Source organism: Cyprinodon tularosa, unplaced genomic scaffold (assembly GCF_016077235.1).
Source record: "Cyprinodon tularosa strain WSP-4 unplaced genomic scaffold, ASM1607723v1 ctg7, whole genome shotgun sequence".
In the NCBI taxonomy this organism is placed as follows: Eukaryota; Metazoa; Chordata; class Actinopteri; order Cyprinodontiformes; family Cyprinodontidae; genus Cyprinodon; species Cyprinodon tularosa.
Genome location: NW_024039451.1, coordinates 4,251,061 through 4,269,329, shown reverse-complemented (window position 1 = coordinate 4,269,329; position 18,269 = coordinate 4,251,061). Strand labels below are relative to the sequence as shown.

The 18,269-nt window shown below is 36.2% G+C and overlaps 1 protein-coding gene across 2 annotated transcripts in view; it reads left to right on the top strand.

Moving 5' to 3' along the window:
- Positions 1–18,269, top strand: part of cntfr (ciliary neurotrophic factor receptor) — a 281,027-nt gene that overhangs the window by 134,040 nt on the left and 128,718 nt on the right. For both annotated transcript variants that reach the window (XM_038268292.1, XM_038268291.1), the window contains exon 4: positions 15,628–15,861. In XM_038268292.1, the coding sequence (XP_038124220.1) occupies positions 15,628–15,861 (234 nt within the window). The remainder of the gene's footprint in view (positions 1–15,627; positions 15,862–18,269) is intronic.

Genomic DNA, 18,269 nt, shown 5'->3' with positions numbered 1-18,269 from the left:
GTAGTCCATGTGGACAAAGGAGATCATACAGTTAGAGGTAAATAGGCTTAAAATTTAATCAAGAATTTTGATCATCTTTTGGTTGTTTAATTATTTGTATCATTACAAAAAGCATTGACAGCCACCATTGATCCTGTTAATTTAAACAAATCACTGCGTACCAGAAAAATCTGTGGAGAATAAATGTGGTTTTTTTCTGAACATTGTTTTTGGAGGCTTAGTTCTACTAGTATATTAATTCAAAGTAAGTAGTAAGCAAAGAAAATAATACAATTGTCGATATTTATTATTTTCCAGGATTAACAAGAATTTGAAGTCATAACATTTATTATGAAGACGTTGCAAAAAAATATGCAGCTATGTCATTTTTGACCCACTTAGGTCTTAAGAAAGCTACCTACTGTTGTTTTACTCTCTTATCATAGTCAAGGGTTGTGATAACAAAATATAAAGCTAGTAAAAAGCATTTACAAGATTTAATCATCACATTCAAACAGGTTTACATATATTAGTCTGTACATGTAAAAATAAATAAATACTTTTTACAATGAATGCCTCATAAAATCTTAAATTCTGCACATTTTGGACACAATGTGCTGCATTTTAAGGATTCCCCAAATATGCTCTTAGGATAATCTGGTGAAATATTCCTGTTTGTGCGTTACGCTTGATCTAGTTAGTTTGTAAAGCTAAGAATGTTTTGTTGTACTTTCTGTGGCTGTACACCACACTGTCAGAGCGAAACTGTTATTTACATACAGTATTTTATTGTCATCTTAAGGGTATGTTAGGCGTTGAAACTAAACTGACATTTCTAAAATCTTGCTTTAGATCACGAAATAAATAATATATATATATATATATATATATATATATATATATATATATATATATATATATATATATATCTATTACCAAAAAAAGGCCTAATAGGTGCAAAGCTGTGAATGAATCCTTTAAAACATTTGCCACCCAATGTATGTATGTATTTTGCTGCTGCAAAAATGGAATAGATTTCGAGTTATGATCACTGGGTTGATTTGTTTGTTTTTGTGAAAAAGATTATAGATCGAATAAGAGTAAAAACTTGTGGGGGTGTGTGGGTGGGTGGGTGTGTGTGTGGGGGGGGGGGGGCATCAGGGAGCAAATGAGTGAGTGAGAGAAAAGAACGTTCAGAGGTCTGTTTTGAATGAAGAGAGGTTGGAGCACACAAAGAGGCCAAGCTACTGGAATGTCAACAAGCCAGTGAGAAGCTTAGTTGTGAATGTGTGTGTTTCTCTGTTTGAATTTGATGAAAGTAGCTCAGAGGAGGATGAAAACACATATATGTACAACAGAGCTGATGCAAGTTCAGGAAAAGTGAAGACTCTAACACAGATGTTCACAGTGGGCTTAGAAATGCTCAGTTCTGACATATGCATAATCACCAACTCCACTTCCTACCTCCCAACCCCTGAGCTGGACCCTGTTTGGAGCTGCGATGAGCCGTGTAAAATGAAGAGCAAACATACCTGGATGTCATTATAGCCTCGGCTGCAGTCTGGCCTTTCATCGGAACACAGACTGTGTGCGCATGTGAGCATATGCCTTTTATTTTTGCAAATGTTCTCATGTGAAGTTTTTCTTTGCATGCCAACAGATAAGCAAAATAGTGTTTCTGAGAGCATGTGATTCTTTTTTTTTAGGCTATTGTTGCCAAACAGAGCAACAGACATGACACAGAAATTAATGCATTAAAAAAGCTTTCCTTTGTAGCACTACATCTTGCTGGTTACCACTTTTTGCCCCTCATTTTTCTATTTCAATTTCCTCTTTTCCTTCAAAGAAGGCTCACCACACACAGTCATCCATAAAACACATGTTTTGACATTTCCTTTAAACACAAACAAAGCCCCTTAATTTCCTTCCTTTGCTTGGCCAGTTGTAGCAGCTCTGACTTTTCTCCATTTCTGTGGTTTCACAGTCTGAAACAAAAAGTCTGACCTGTCTGTGGCCACAGCAAGGCAAAGCAAGTGTGTTTCTGAGCGCATGTTCTCAGCAGATTTAGACAGTGAGGAAGGAAATGAAGGTAAATTTTAATTAAAAAACTTGCTTACACGTGTTCATCATTTTTGCTGATATTTTAGCTGCTGCTCCGTCTCTGCTAATTGGGTAGACTGCACACCTGAAAAAGCAAATAACCAAAAACAGAACCATGCTTGATGTGACCAGTGCCAAGTATTAAAAGCACATGTTTAATTGAGAAAGTAATAAAGGAAATTAATTTATTTTCCTTAGATAGAAGGAACTTGAAAACAACTGACATTTTTGCCATTATGGAACATTATTGATTCTGGCTGAGTTTGCTGTGTCTACTGCTTATCGACTGTCTGTAGCTGTACTTTTTTCTATTTATTAGAATTGCTTTTCATGTATTCAAGAGTTTATTTTTAGTGTATGGGGGAACCTTTTTTGACAGCATGTGAAAATGATTTTTGTACTGAACTGCTGAAAAAACTGTTCCTTTAATAATAAGGGAGCATATAGATATACTAAGACACAATCCCTCCCTAATGGAAGTACAGTTTGTGCATATGCTTAATGCACCTGTGCATGCAGGGAAAAACGTGCCTGTTTAAAAGTCTGTTTAGCCGTTTGCATGCCTATTTGCACAACTGAGTTGCCCAGATTGCACACAGATATACACTCTTTTTGAAAAGCTGTTCTGTTATTCCCTGTAAGCATGGGCAAACTGCTTATATTCAACATTTCACAGGGGTACATAAACATTTGCAAGATTTTTTTTTTTCTGTGTTTTGTTTTCTGACCTCACATTTCTTTCTCCAAGTTGAGCGTGTGGACTATGTATGCTTAGGGCTTAGAGTTGCATACTGTTCTGCTGATGTGTCTGTGTGTGTTAGGGAGAAGCCAACCCTTTGGACCATTCTACCTCTTCTCACTTAAAATACTCTCATACAGAAGTTTGTTTAGCAGTAAATGACTTGCAGCAATACTCATGCCCCTTAAATTTTTCCACATTGGTTTAATTTAGAGGCACAAACTAGAGTATTTGATTTATTGTATGTACCATAGTAGCTTAATGAAAAATCATGCAGAATCTAGAAGTGAAGGGAAAATATCCACTGATTTAAAATAAAGAAATTGGAAAGGAAATCTAGAAAGGGTTACAAGCACTTTTATTCGGCCCCATTTAATCTGATTTTTCTACATAATCTAGTACAGCTAAGTAAATTTAAGAGGTTACTTAACTAGAAGATATTTTTTAGTGAAGTAACAGCATTTCGAAGACTGAACACACTAGATGGATGAGGAATTAAACCGTTGACTAGTTTAAAGCAGGGCTGGTATATAAAGCAACATCCCAAGATTCAAGCAACATAGACAGCACATTATCTTAATCTATAATAACAAAAACAAAGAAAGAGAATTGGACAAATGCAAAGCAGCACAGCTATCCATGACCTATACTGTGACGGTATTGGAATGGGCAGTTTTTACAAACTATTAACCCTAGAGGAGGTGCAGAGATCCACAGTTAAGCCGCAGGAATTTATTGATCTCACAAATTTAAGCTTTTCTTAAAAATGAATGATTAAAGTCGTTGTAAACTCACTGTGTTTGAAAGGAAAATATAATGGAATTTAGATACTTTGGAAATGCGATGTATTCCATTAGGATTGTCTGATGATGATTTTAATTAATGATGTGATTTTACCAATTAACTGCTCATTTGTTTTGTCTAAGAACTTGGCTTTGATCTTATCATTGGCATGGACATTATTCCTAATCATCATTATAACCTAATGTGTTCATTTACCTAAATTCCTTTGAACTCCCAGAAACAGAAGCCGGGAAACAGTACACCACACATTTTGACAAGTCTCCCTTTGAAGTCAACTTTATTCATGAAGAATACTAGAAAGACAGTCTGAGCTGTCAAAGAAAATTATTCACTGATAATGATTTTCATTGTAGCTGATGTTCTGTTCAGCATTCTCAGTCTTCTTCTGACAAATGATTAGTGTGAAACTGTAAGTAAACTTTAGGATCAGGCACAGAGCTACAACACTGCAGGCTCTCTTCCAGTATAAATAAATCCATGTGTCTTGGAGTTTGTGTGTTGGTGTGTGTGTGTGTGTGTGTGTGTGTGTGTGTGTGTGTGCTCTGCGGAGTGGCTCTGGAGATATTTTTTCACACCCTCTTTTGGAGTCCTTTATACCTTCCAGCTGAAAGTCAGAAGAATGAGCAGTCATCTGTGTCTCCTCAGCTCCTTGAATTACAGATATGACAATGTGTTTTTACAGTCTCCAAACCCAACAGCATAGCTTTCCAAATTCTCATTGCCTATTGTATTTTTGAGTACACTTTAATGGAGAGTGAAACACACAATGAGAAGGCAGGCTTATGCATATTTGAGTATGCAGGCTATTTGTTTGTTTTCATTTTTCAATGTTCATTATGTACTATGTCTACATGAATGCAAATGATCTACTCCGCTTCTCCAAAACTACGCCTATTCAGATCTTCTGGTGCTGTATTTAGTGGTGTTAAAACAAAACTGCAGTCACAATGTCATAAAAATTAAACAAAAAAAACCCAAAAAACTGAAAGTTAGCTTTAGTGCAGCACAGTTCAGGTTTTTGTGAAAAAAAAAAAATCTAACACATGTTCACATTTTTAGCCTGTTTAAGCTATCATTAAAGGATGGTTTACAAACAAATCAGTCTGGCAACATTTAAAACGTCAAACTGACGAATGAATCCTTGACTTTTGCAGTGGGTGATTGTTTGAATAAGAACTGGGAGGGTTTTGTATAGTTTTCAGAATAAAGATTTTTCAGAAATAAAAACTAGAATTTAATAAATAATTCAGTGAAATTAATTAAGATCATACAGAGAGTGGCAGGTGATTCTTCCCTGTTCTAGAAGTTGACGTTTCAATATATGACTATATTATATGTGTATTTATATCCCATTTTATGTGTCTTATTATATTAAAACTATACTATACTACTATATTAAAACAATATTTTCATGCAGTGGATTTTAATTTACACTAGATCATGTAAAGGTAAATGTTCATCTAGTCATGGCTTGTAAGATAACACTAAGAAAGGAGCATATCTATTTAATCCCAAATAATTTTTACTGACCAAGTTTATGCACCTATACTGTACCGACCAAAAATGTCACTTATGTCTAAAAGAGTCTTTGTTTTACTGCATATATGTATGTGTTTACATTGACGGCTTGGCATAAATGAGCAGATAAATACAGCTATATACAGAAAGATTTAAAAATGCATTATCTTAAGATGGTAGTTAAATATAAAGTAGGAGATCTGCTCTCTCTCTCTCTGTTAAAAAGTTTTTCTTTTTTGTTAAAAGTTTAGGGAGTTTTCTGCAGCTTTAGCTCCTTTTTCAAGGTCAGGCTGTATATTTGAAGAGTGTTCCATGATGAAGGCAGTAATTTTACTGATATTATATTGGAACCCAGAAAAATTGTCGTATATTACAGGCCATTAATTAAGGCAATCATTCTCTCATCCCTCTCTTCTCATCTCCCTTTGAAACCCTTTCCTCCCCCTTTTCCCCTTCATCTCTCATCCCCCTTTTTTTTTATTTGACTTGAACTTCTTACATGCCCCCTTTTCTACACCTTTTCATCATTTATTTGACCTTCGTTCTTCCCTTTTTCTTTCTCTCCCTCAATGGCTCGTTTTTATGTTTCTTCGTATTCCATCCTGCTACCATTTCCAGCTCTCTTTCCTTTCTTTCTGTCTCCACACGCTCATGTTGTTTAATAAATGAGAGGATTGATATTAGCACTGACCTTCTGAGTTGGGCTCTTGAGAAAGGCTCAGGGAGATGTTAGCCATGTGATTAACCAATAAGATTAGAGCTGTAAGGGAGCCTTCTGCAGGCCTGGGTCTGATTATTATTAAAGCAAGAAAAAAAAAAAGTCTGTTTTCTGAAAGCCCATGATATACATCAACTTTTTCTGAGGTTTATCAGCCTTCCTCTAATATCGCTATTCATAGCTTTTTGCTTTTGAAATTATATTTATGACATTCCCTTGGCAGGCAAGCTGGTTCTAATTGCAATTCTATGGGCTGACACTGTATATCTAATCAGTGGCGGTTTTTGATATGAATTACATGAGTAACCACCCAAGGAAATACAACATTTCGGGTTGGTATGAGAAATTAAAAAAACATAATGATAATAATTTCTGTCAACTCTGGCCCGGATGTTTTGCTCATTATATTTTTCAGGCAGTAGGGAGTGATTGACCTCCCTGGTAGTATGGTGCATCATCTAAGCATTGTGGGTAAATTAATGTATCCAATGCCACGCTATAAATGTTTTTTCTGTTTTGGATTTTGTTGCAAGCTTCCACTAAGTGAGAAATGTTTTTGTGTAAGGAGCATAAACTGAATTTAATCAGCTCTATCAAGATACCTGTAATACTCAAACCTAGACACAAGTGAATGGTGGACACTTTTTTCTGTTTTGTTTGTTTCCTGACTTTTCCAGGTGTAAAATTCACTCTGGGTTTGTGTCCATCACAGGAATTATTTAAAACATTAAGAGATTATTGTAGTGATGGATTCACCTTAGGTTGCCAATCCACCATGATCCACCTCTGTATGTCCTATCAGAACATTTGGAGAGAGTTTTGCTTTTTGCTCATACAATAAGAAAATGTTTAAAACAATATAACGGATCACCTACTTGCTGAAAGATTTACCTCTTCTCTGTTAGTTGACCCAAAAATCCAAAAGCAAAGGCAGGGAGGGTGGAAAATCAATTCAAAAACTAATGGTGTTATTTGGGGAAAGGTCAGCAGAGCTGCTTAAGTAATGCATTACATCATGCTGAATGTTACAGACTGTTAGCTGTACACTGTATTCGTTGTCGGAACGGCATTTTTGCTGATTCTGCTGCTTTTGTGAAGAGCCACATAATATATATATATATATATATATCAATTTGATTTGTAAGTAAGGATGAATATAGTTTGTGTAAAGCCAACGTGCACAGGTCCAAAGAAGAAATAAATTGATTTAAATTTGTTAAAATAGATTTGAAGTGGGGAACATTCTCTTCCACTTCTTGGAGGGTTTTTTTTCCATCTCTACTGAAAAGTACAGACATTTCTGATCAAAGCTATTCAGTTTGCCCACTCCTGTTCTCTCATTCTGCTGTATCTGACTCCTAGGATTTTTTTTCTCCCGTTCCTTTTTTTCACAACCTCTCTAATCCAGGCTTGTAAAATATTAACTGCCCTTCCCTTGCTCTTCACCATTTATCCTCCTTCCTTTGGTGTACCCATTTTCATTTTCAAACCTTTATGCTTTTCGTTTTTTCACTCCGTCGCTCTTTTCTTTCACTCCCTGCTCTCCTTTTTTCTCCCCCCTTGCTCTTCTTATCTCACTCGCTGTGGTTCATCTCAGAACACAGACATCCAAATTGAAGTATCAATTAACCCCCGCCTGTCTGAGAATCTTCTCCAGCACCTAGCTGTCAGACAGCAATGATCAGACCAACCTGCGCAAGCACTCTGTACGTTTACATGCAGCGGTGGGGCCAAGATAAGATGGGCAGGAAACAGGAAGTGGATTTATTTGAGCTTTGCTGCCCCGACTCAGACACAGACATGTAGAGAAAACACACAAATGCACTCACACACAAATACTCGCACAGCTGCAGCTGCCTCAGTGTTCACATGAAAGGAGAGGCAAATGCAGAAAGAGTTGGGGAGGAATGAATGTTAATCTCTCTGTGGGAAAGAGACAGGAGAGGATAAAGTGATAACTTCATTCCAATATGTTTGGAAAGGAAGTGAAAATGTGTGAGCATGTGCATGCATAGTTCTAACCAAGTTTTTTTTTTTCTCTTTTTCTGCTTCCTTCACAATAATATGTCCCGGATGAGTGTGCAAAAGCACATTAAAGCACACGTGGGTTGTGTGCATCTTTATCAGTGCAAGACTGTGGAAGTGTCAACAGGAGTTTATTGCTGAAACTTATGTCATGGTGCAGTTAATCGGATCCCTGGCTTTTAAATCGACAGGGGGATTTACTGTTTTGCTGTCTCTTAACCCGTGAACATCAGAGGAACTGACTAACCAGCTGTGTTACATGGCTAGATGCTATACACAAGGTCAGCGTCCTTGTTTAAAAACCTAAAATGATACATAACAGCCCAACATTTTTTAGTAGAAAATCTTCTAAACTGGCTATTGTAAGAACATTTTCTACGATGGAGTATTAGGGCCAGGCTAGAGATTTTTTTTCTTCTATTTCGGGAATAAAGTTGTAACATTGCAATAAGAAAGTCGTAAAATTACGAGAATAAAGTCGCAAAGAGAATAATCATAAAATGTTATGACTTTATTCTCATAATATTACGACTTTATTCTTGTAATGTTACAACTTTTTTCTTGTAACTTTACGACTTTATTCTCAAAATGAAAAAATAAAAAAATAAAAAATCTCTAACCTGGTCCTAATACTCCGTTGTAATTTTCAACTAATGCTGCAGCAAGAAAAAAATCCAAACATAAAATAAAGCAAGGCAGTTTATCCCATAAATAGACTTGTTTGTAACACATTGGAGTGACACATGCATAAGCTGATCTCCATTGTTTTTAGCAGATTTTCAATTTGATTCAAGTCAAATGTTTGACTTGGCTATTCTAGAATCTGCATTTTCACTTAGGATAAATTCCATAGCTGTGTATTTTAGGATTATCGTCTTATTGAAAAAGTTAGATTCGTTTGATCTTCAGATTCTCCACAAAAATACCATTGTAGATTTTTTTTCATTCTTCCTCCTGCAGTATGATGTTCCTTCCTTTTTCCAAACAGTGTATGTGTGCAGTCACATCCAAAGACTTCATTTTGTGCCAGAAAATCTGCAGTAGACAAGCTTCAACATGTTATGTGTCTGCCTAGTTGATTTTGTGCAGTGAATGTACATAGCGGACGTAGTGGTTCAGTGCATAACTTGTTGTTTTAGTGAAAAGGAAAAAAAAGCACCTTGTTATCTCAGGTCTTTCTGAAGCTTTGTGTGAGACGTCCTTGGTTCTTGGACAGCTTTATCTTTTCAACTCCTTCACATCTGTCAGAAGTCCTGAAAGGAGCAGCTGATCATGACTAGTTTGTTGGGAAATGCTCTTTGCAATGATTATGACATTGAATTTTAAGAAATTTTGAGTTCAAATCTTTAAGAGAAGTGCAATAGCTGAACAATAATATTCTATGAGTTTCTCCATCTAAATCTTGAAAGCTTTTGTTGTCACTTGAAAATGTATTTCCCTGACATCCCTGCACACCAGCCATGCAATCATGAGCCAGTTTAGCTGCAAACATACCTAAATGTGTTTCCACTCGTGTCTGATATGTGCTCCAGAGAGCGCATTATAACACATCTGTGTTAATGTGTTTGAACAATGCGTAAAGCCTTCTTAGTTTGGAGGTTGTTTACACAGTAAATAGCAATTTCAGCCTGTGATAGGAGACTTTGGGACGGCACGGTAAATAAATAGAGTAAAGCGTACCCTGTAATCTCCTACTCTTAAATCGGTGTTTTTCTCACACCGACAATTTTATATAACTCATTTAGTAGTTAAACAAATCTTGTTAAATATGATGTTTAAAAAGTTGTTTTTACTCAGAGGCGTGTTTAGATTTGCAGCTAAGAATTTCTGGAACCTGAATTTTTTTTTTTTGTCACACGGCATGCTCTACATTGGAGGACAGCGCTCGAGTATTTTGTATCTTATCATTTCTATTATTATAGCCTAACCTTTTTTTTCTAAATATAGGTTTGAGTTGGCTGTAGCTATAAGGATGATCAATTCCTATATAATCCAGTTTGAACTGTAAAAATTATTACATTTCTGTGGCTTTTTGACTTCGAAGATAAACTTTCCAATTTTTTTCTAAATTTGAAAGTTTGACAGAGATGAAGGTTAGCACTATTGCCCCACCACAATCTTATAGTTGCAAACACCCTGAAAAAACAAAAAGGCAGAGCAAAAATAAAAAATTGCTATGATATATCTTTTTAAGCTAAGCTGGTATCTCTATGAATTAACAGTTTCACTGTTGAACTTTGAAAAGGACCGGCTCCCCTCAGGCATGAAAATGGAATTCACTGATAAATGTTGAGTGAGTTACAGCACGGCTGGAAAGCAACGCCCTCTAACTTGGCATGATGTGGTCGTGCCAATGAATCTGCAGGGAGGGCTGGATGCCCATGGAGCGCTTACACAGTCACATACTCACACATAAGCATGCACTGTCACAAGACTAGGATGCTTTCAGATGGTAAATCAGACTGAATTTCAATTTCATTTTATGCCTGTGCTGCACAGCCCGATCATAACTTACAGGTGGTTACTCACACACGCATGCACTTTAGAACAGACACATGTATGCCTGACAGAAGTCATAGAGGCGGAAAGATAGAGCCTGAGTTTTATCCTTACAAGTGCAAGATAGCTTTCAAATTGAAATTCAAAAACATCCAGGCATAATCCTTCACAGCTGGTTCTCCATAATCAAACTTCATCAGTAATCTAATCAACTCAAGAGGGCGTACATGTTTGTTCAATGAGTTGTGTGCTCTCTGGATGCATCTCTGCACGAGTCTATGAGGATGTCACCCTGGTCAACTGTGTGGATGCATGCAATCAGTGTTGGTGTAGTATCATTTCTGATGTGTAAATATGTCATTTGCAAATATGTTGCTTTTCCTCATATGTTTTACAATAGTAGTAGTATAACATAGTATTACCAACAGTGTTTGGATTATTGAATGAGAAGAAATGTACACATAGCTATATATTTTTGATTTATTAAATGTTTTATTATGATTTCAGGTTAATGACATTGATTTAAAGTTTTGAAAGATTTGCTGATATGACACAAACCAAAAAATGCCATGCCAAATGGTTTGTGTTTTATTCAACAGGTAATTTTGTTTTTAATCAGCTAATCAAGCAGTCACTTACAAACATCCTCGCTAACATATCCTCACTCCTTACTAATTTATGTAAGGTTGTAACGTCTGATCAACATAGAATGAATTTGATGTATTCCCTGTCTGCCAATTTGCATAAAGAACGTTTCTACTGTACTGAATCTCTCTATATATCAAGCTTAACCCACTATATGTACTTTCCTGATATTTTTATCGCTACAGTTTTTATTGGACCATTATTTATTTGCTTGTTTTTTTAATTAAATTTTTTTTATTTGATGAAAGAAAATGTTCCACTGAAATTATAAATGTGTCATATCCTTGTTTGAAGAGTCGTGACATATTGGTTCCTTGGCTGTTGCTGGAGCTACTTCTCAACTGGTATTATGACAGAGTTGCTTGGGTTTTCCACAACTATGGAGCCAATTTGTTATCATTAAATCAGTGGTTCCCCAACCACAACGTGTGTTTGGGGTGTACGTTTGTGGGAGTGTGCACTCGGAATTCTTTGATTTCCCTTTGGGCAGGTTTAGCAACAGTGACCTCAACACAGGATATAATGTTGACTCTTTACGTTGCTCTTCTCTGGAGGAACATAATAATCCTGCCAAGAACTGCAGTAGCCTTAATGAAACAGATTGTCTTATTGGATGGAAAATTAAACTTTTCTACCTTGGAGAAACTTTCAAACCCATGGAGAATATTGTTGGTGATCAAGTTGTCAAAAAGAAATACAGTGTATTCCCATTTGTCAAACAATATTTAATCATATTGTGTATGACTTTCAGATGCTAATGGAAAGTATTTACAGCTGCCTTTTTCTGGCCCAATTTCCATTCTATATTTAGATTTTTCCTCCGTTCCTCCCAATTAGCTTCTATATTAGAACAAAATTTATCTACATTTGAAGACAACATGAGTTTTCATATTCTTTGTCCCTTTAAAGGACATAATGTTATTATCTATTATGACTGTGGCATCAACATATATATGGAGAATAAAGTGTTTTAAAAAAAGGGTTTTGTTGATTTTCATTTGCATTTTTGGGAGAAATAAAAGTCCTCTGATGTTGCTCATAATGCCTAGTCCATTACCAAGAAATCAATAGCACTTGAGTTGAATGTCATTATGGTTATTAGGCCTGCTTGTCTGCATGGTCATGAGAAATGAGGGAATTATGCAGAGGACCGTTCTTATGTGTGAGTGAGTACATGAGTGTAATCATAAGTATCTGCCTGTGTTTCCACTGTTGCTTTCATGTTTATTATGCATGAGTTGTGTGTGTACAGAATGCTGATGATCAGGGATCTACTACTGGGGGATTCTAAAGTTTCAGCACTGTCAATATGGAATGAGTTTCTTCAATGTCAGAGAACAAGTATGAGTTTAGAAATATACATTTGAATCCTACAAATGGAGAAAATTGACTTATTTATGGTGCTTAATTGCATTACCATCTGATTTGTTTATTTATCTAAAGTTCTGGAGAAGTGCTATAAGATTTTGAGAAATCATAGCGCACTCGCCCTCTGTTTCAGCCACTCTTACTGGTAATTATGCTAATGTTTCTATTTGGATGTGTGTCAGAATGTTTGGTTAAGGCGAGAAACCTTCAAACACAGTATATTAAATTTTAACAGCAACTCTCCTGTTCCTAGTTCCTATTCCTTCACTGTTATGGAGGCTGAATTTTCACATTAGAGGATAAGATAAGCTCATGTTCATTGAGATTTTTATGTGTATTTATAAATTCTGTATAAGTTGTATCCACATGGCTTCTTTAAGTTGCAATGAACAAACTACAGGATTTTACCATATATACTCTCTTGTTTAGCCTGGATTTAAATAATGTATTTAACAGTGACACATGTAGATAAAAGAGATGTTAAAGTTATTTAAGTAAAGCCATGTAATAACCTATGTCAATGAAACTTTCAGTGGCAGTTCTTCAATAGTTTGATGGGTAAATGGACTTTCTCTTTGCGATTAAAGTAACTTCCTAGTAATCAGAAATTTGTTAGACTATAGTACTTTGAGCTTGCTTGTTAATATTTGATATTTGAGAGAAGCTTTGTCTCATATCTCAGTCTTTTATGTTTACGTAATATAAGTAGGTTGACTATAGAGAAGGCTAGAAAGGAAAATGAGAAGTAGGGCTTTGAAAGAAGCAGATGGTGGGGAAGAAAGAAAGGAAACAGGATAAAAGATGAGGGTGAGACAGCCACCAATAGGAATTGAAAAGCGGAAAAGAGGGTGTGGTTTTTGATGCACTAGGAAGAAGCCAATGAGAATGTCAAAATATAAAAAGAATTAAACTATGCAGGATATTGTTTAGATATGCAAAGAGGATCTAACTTCATACATCTGGGGTTTTTTTTGTCTGATTTTTTTCATTTTCTTTATTTGAAACCTGATTCTAGATCCTTCTAAAGATGATTCTGATTTTACACTTGCACTCTGATACCATCTTAATGGCATGTGAAAGTGGTCTGAGTTATTTTGAGCAGGGATCTTTCCTACATTATAAAAGTTCCAAAGAACATCTTCTCTCACTTAGATGGAGCAGTTGATTTAATAATACTTTTCTCAAGTTTCACTTCTCATACTTGTCACATAAAGCCGCAGGGCACCGGCATCATCATCAAAGCTCACATCAAAGTGAAACCGTATGGTTTTTACTCAGATGCAAATAGGTTTTTATGTAAATAAAGTCACACAGGCTTGCACAGAGTAAATTGACAGAGAGCGAGATCAAAGGAAATTGGCATTTCTTGGCACAAATGTGCGTAAATGTGTTCACATTATTTCAGAAAATGTGGAGGGCAACCATGGAAGGTAACTGAGATGAACAGAGCAAGAAATTGTGAGATGGCATGGGATGGCAGGGAAAGAGATAAGAGAATGGGAGTTATGATGTCTGCGGAGGAGTGATTGACAGTACAAGACAAAGAGAACAAACAGTGTTAGGTTAATGTTAATAGGGGCAAGGTTCTTGTTCAATTAAAAATAAATGATACTGTTATGGGACATGAAATAAACATGAAACTGTGTTTACATCTAACTCAGCTGTGTTTCTGTGGGAGCCTTGTCATAGACTGACATGAGAAATCATGCTCTAGTAGGAAAAATGGAGGGATATTGTAAAGAAAAAAAAGAAGGGGATAAAGGCACATCAAGAAAAAAGCAAGTAGCAAGATATATAGATAAGACAAGAATCATGACAGTATTTGACTTGAGGCCAACTGGGGAGACCTTTTTTCTTATTTTCTCCATCCATTTTTTTCTTCCTGAGATGTGGATCAATATGTTTTTGTTGTTTCTTGTTGTGCTGTTGATCTGCTGTGCTTGAGTGTTAATCTGAGGTCTTCACTCCTTGTGGTCGCAACAAGTCCCTTGAGACTTATCAGCGGAGCAGGCTGCTAACCCCTGGTTTACCGGCCAAAACTGCTATTAGGATCACAGAAATCCCTTAACCCTAAAGGTCACAGACCTAAAAAGGTTTCAGACAAAGCTCTTTTGGCTTTAGAAGCAAGATAGTTGATACTAAGATAAAAGAACAACATTTCTTTTTCAGTAATTCTTTTATTTCTGATAAGGCTTGAATGGAATTGAATGTGAACTCTTTAACAAACAGAACAAAAAAAAGCAGCAAACACTGTTTCTGGAATTATTTTAATGTTGATTTTTCTTTTATTTTTTATTTTTATTTTTTTTTTTACATATTTTCCTTTTTTTCTAATAAATCATATGCTAAGTAATACCTACCAAGTGCAGTCAAACATGAATTGAACACAGCTATATTTCTCCTAAAATGACTTTTCCTTTACCATTTTTAGATTCACTGAAAATGTTTCCAAAGAAGAAATTCCTATTTGCTCATTTTCTCAAATTGAAATAAAAGCAAAATGCTCAGTGAGGGAAATAAGCATTTTCTCTATGACTGTGTTTATTCATTGGTCAACCTTCGGCCTGCACTGAGGACAACATTTACTTTAATCTGATGTTTTTGTTTAGAAAGCTCTGGGTCAGCATGTCCTTTCTCTAACCTGGCAAAAGGCAAACTGACACTGTGTAGAATTCAAATTGAACTACATGTATTGATCTGGGAAGGCTCCTGTAGAAACTGTTCGCAAAAGGGAGGGACATTCAGTACAATTCTCCCATGTCTAGTTTTAAGACCATTACAGCAGCAATAGCAGCTTCATTTGTTTTACAACTACAGTAGCAGACCAAATCTGTTCAGGAGGAACGTCATCATCTTCCTATCCACAAAGGCAAAAATAGCGCTCATTTTAAAAAAAGAAATAGAGGTTATTCCAGCTAAAACTGGCAGTGCTTTTCACCTCTGGTTAATGCATTGACGTCATACACGTAACTGCATTTAATTGGTCCGAAACATTTCTGTTTCCAAGCCAAACCCTATCTGCTGGCTTCTGGCAAGATGTATTTTCTGCACTTTGTGAATTCACAAATCCCATTACAATTCATCCTGCTGCAAGTTAACCCCTTAGAGGTTTAATTATTATTAAATATTAGTTACAAAACAGCCAAAACTACAAAGTATATATTGACCATCACCAGTTTTTAATTGCTCTTGTCATGTCAGTACTTAATGTATTTAATTTCCTTGTTTTCAGTTGCAAGGAACCAATATGAGCAGAGGGGCAGCGATGTCACCATGCAATGTGGCTCCCTGGAAAGTGATGCATCAGTGTCATGGAAGGTTAATGGAACAGACATTGAGGCACAGCACCAACTGAATGGTCCAAAGCTGATTCTGACCAATGTTGACCTTGACCACAATGGACTCTACAGCTGCTTTCAGAACCCGCACGGTGAAAGGCGCGATACCATCTTACTCCATGTTGGCCGTAAGTAGCCAAATATTCTTCTCCCAAATAAAACTGAGACATCTTAGGTGTCACCAATACACTTAGGATCTGATCTTCAAATGTTGTGCATGTATAGAAGTACAGGCAAACTGGATAATGTCTGCAAAACTGATCTTGGTGGTGCAGTTTTTAAGTCTATATTTATCAGATTTAAAAGCCAAGAATCAAACTTGCATGCAAAACAGACTGCAGTCATGGGGATTATGGTTAGCATCTGCAACTTAGAAGAGAGGGATTTTTCCCCCCTCAATATTCCTTAATATTTCCTGACTGCTCCGTATAAACGACAGTTAAGTTCTATAAAATTATGAAAGTCTTGTCTTTGGTTGCAACATTTTGAAGAACTGGAGATAAATTCAAACGATTCACTAAAGATAAGACTGTTAATTGTTTCTAAATGAAGACATACAACACAGCATTTTACTAGAAATATCTGGTACCTCGTGAACTGTAAAGTGCCTTGAGGTGACATGTGTAATGAATTGGCACTAGGGGTGTAAATCACATCCATCATGGCGATTCGATTTAGTATCGATTTCCTGACCCAACGATTCGATTATTTTCGATTCTCAAGAATACACCACGATTCGATTCGATTAATCGATTAATCGGTTAAATTTTTCCATTATTATTATTTATTGTACACCTTACAGGCTAAACAAAGTTTCAAGTTTGAAATAAATCAAAAGCTGTAAAAATGAAAATGAAAGCTGTAATATCATTATGCATTTTCTTTAGAAACAACAGCAAATAACAGAAGTAGAAAAGTTGCATCAAAAAATACTGCAAAAATACTGCACAATATCAGTGTAATGAGTTCGATGCAATACCTCGGCTCCAAAGAAACTGTCCAACATATTTTTTTTAGAATGTAATAAATATACTCAGGAAAGAGAGATGTTGTGAAGAGAGTTAGACAGGAATAAAAATAAACTACATATAAGGGAATTGTTTCAAAGGTAATCTGGGGATGTAGTTTTTGGGAGTATTTTTAATTTTCTAAGAAGAACGGGTATTTTAGGGAGAATATAATAGTTTGTCTGGTCCATACTCCATTCTGGAAGGGGGCAGTAATGCACCTATAAGTTGTTTGCCAACCGCCATTAAAAAAAAAGAAGAAGAAGAAGGCTCCAGTGTGTCGACGTCACCGCCCCCTTGAGAGACGCTCCGCTGCACCTCTCCCAGATTGTAGCTGACCGCAAACAGTGCAGCAGACAGGAGGCCGGCTTGTTTTGTTTTTATGACCGAAATTGCGGAAAGCAACTCGTGAAGTTTGACCCGCTAGAAGAGCGAGGTGCGCGAGAACGCTGGGACCCTTTTTCCAGCTGGATCTCCGCTCTTTTTGGCTCTCATGTCCCTCCGTCGTCGGACTAAACTCGTCCACACTTCCTCACCGCCTCGGCCGTATCTAGACCCACAGTGTGTAGCACAGACCACGCTTCAATACTGAGCATAATTTAAAAATGTCTGTGTCAAGCTTACTGCAACACACTGCTGTAAGAGTATAACCAGGAAGCGCGGTAGGAGGGCAAAATAGGTTTAGCGGCACCGCAGCACGGGAGGGAGAATTACGCCCAGGAGCAAATGGATAAAAATAGACCGGAGGAAAAAAAAACATGAATCGATTATCTTGCGGACGTGTCGATGCATCTGATCGTCGGCTTTTGGATCGATGCATCGATACAAAACGATTATTATTTACACCCCTAATTGGCACTATATAAATAAAGTGAATTGAATTGAATACAGTAGTAACATTGTTTCAATATTTGTTCTTTTCTTTGTTATGCTCCAAAGCTTGATTACAATCTTTATGATTTTTTTTTTTTTTTGATTTCTTGTGAATAGTACATACCCCCAGAGGTATGTTGAACTGAAATGAGTTAATAGAATACTACTTTTTTTGTTGTTGTTGCAAAAACAGACATGGAATTGGAATGAAATCCTTAAAACATATCTGTTTATATGGTAGACAAATAAATTGAGAAGTCATGGAATTAGTTGTAAAGAAAAGGAGAGGAGAAAAAAGATTAAAGCCTACACCAGAGAACCAAATACATATCTGACCAGGAAAGTGTAATATCTGTTTTGTTGCCTGACAGAAGCTTTTAAGGTACCTCAGGTGTTTAAGGGAGCTGGGACCCCTATGAAGCAGCGCTCTTGGTGACATACTGTAACTCATTCAGTGACAAATCTAATGTTCTCAAGTTACATAGCCATATAGTTTAGAAGAGCAGGCCACATAGATCACTAATATACTCTAAGTCCTGCATATGCACTTAAAAAATTGTTTAATATATCTTAAATTAAGCTAACACTTTGGTCAAAAGTTAATCAGCCTTTTTGTAGTTATTTTAGTTTATATAATATTACATATTGCAAATAAC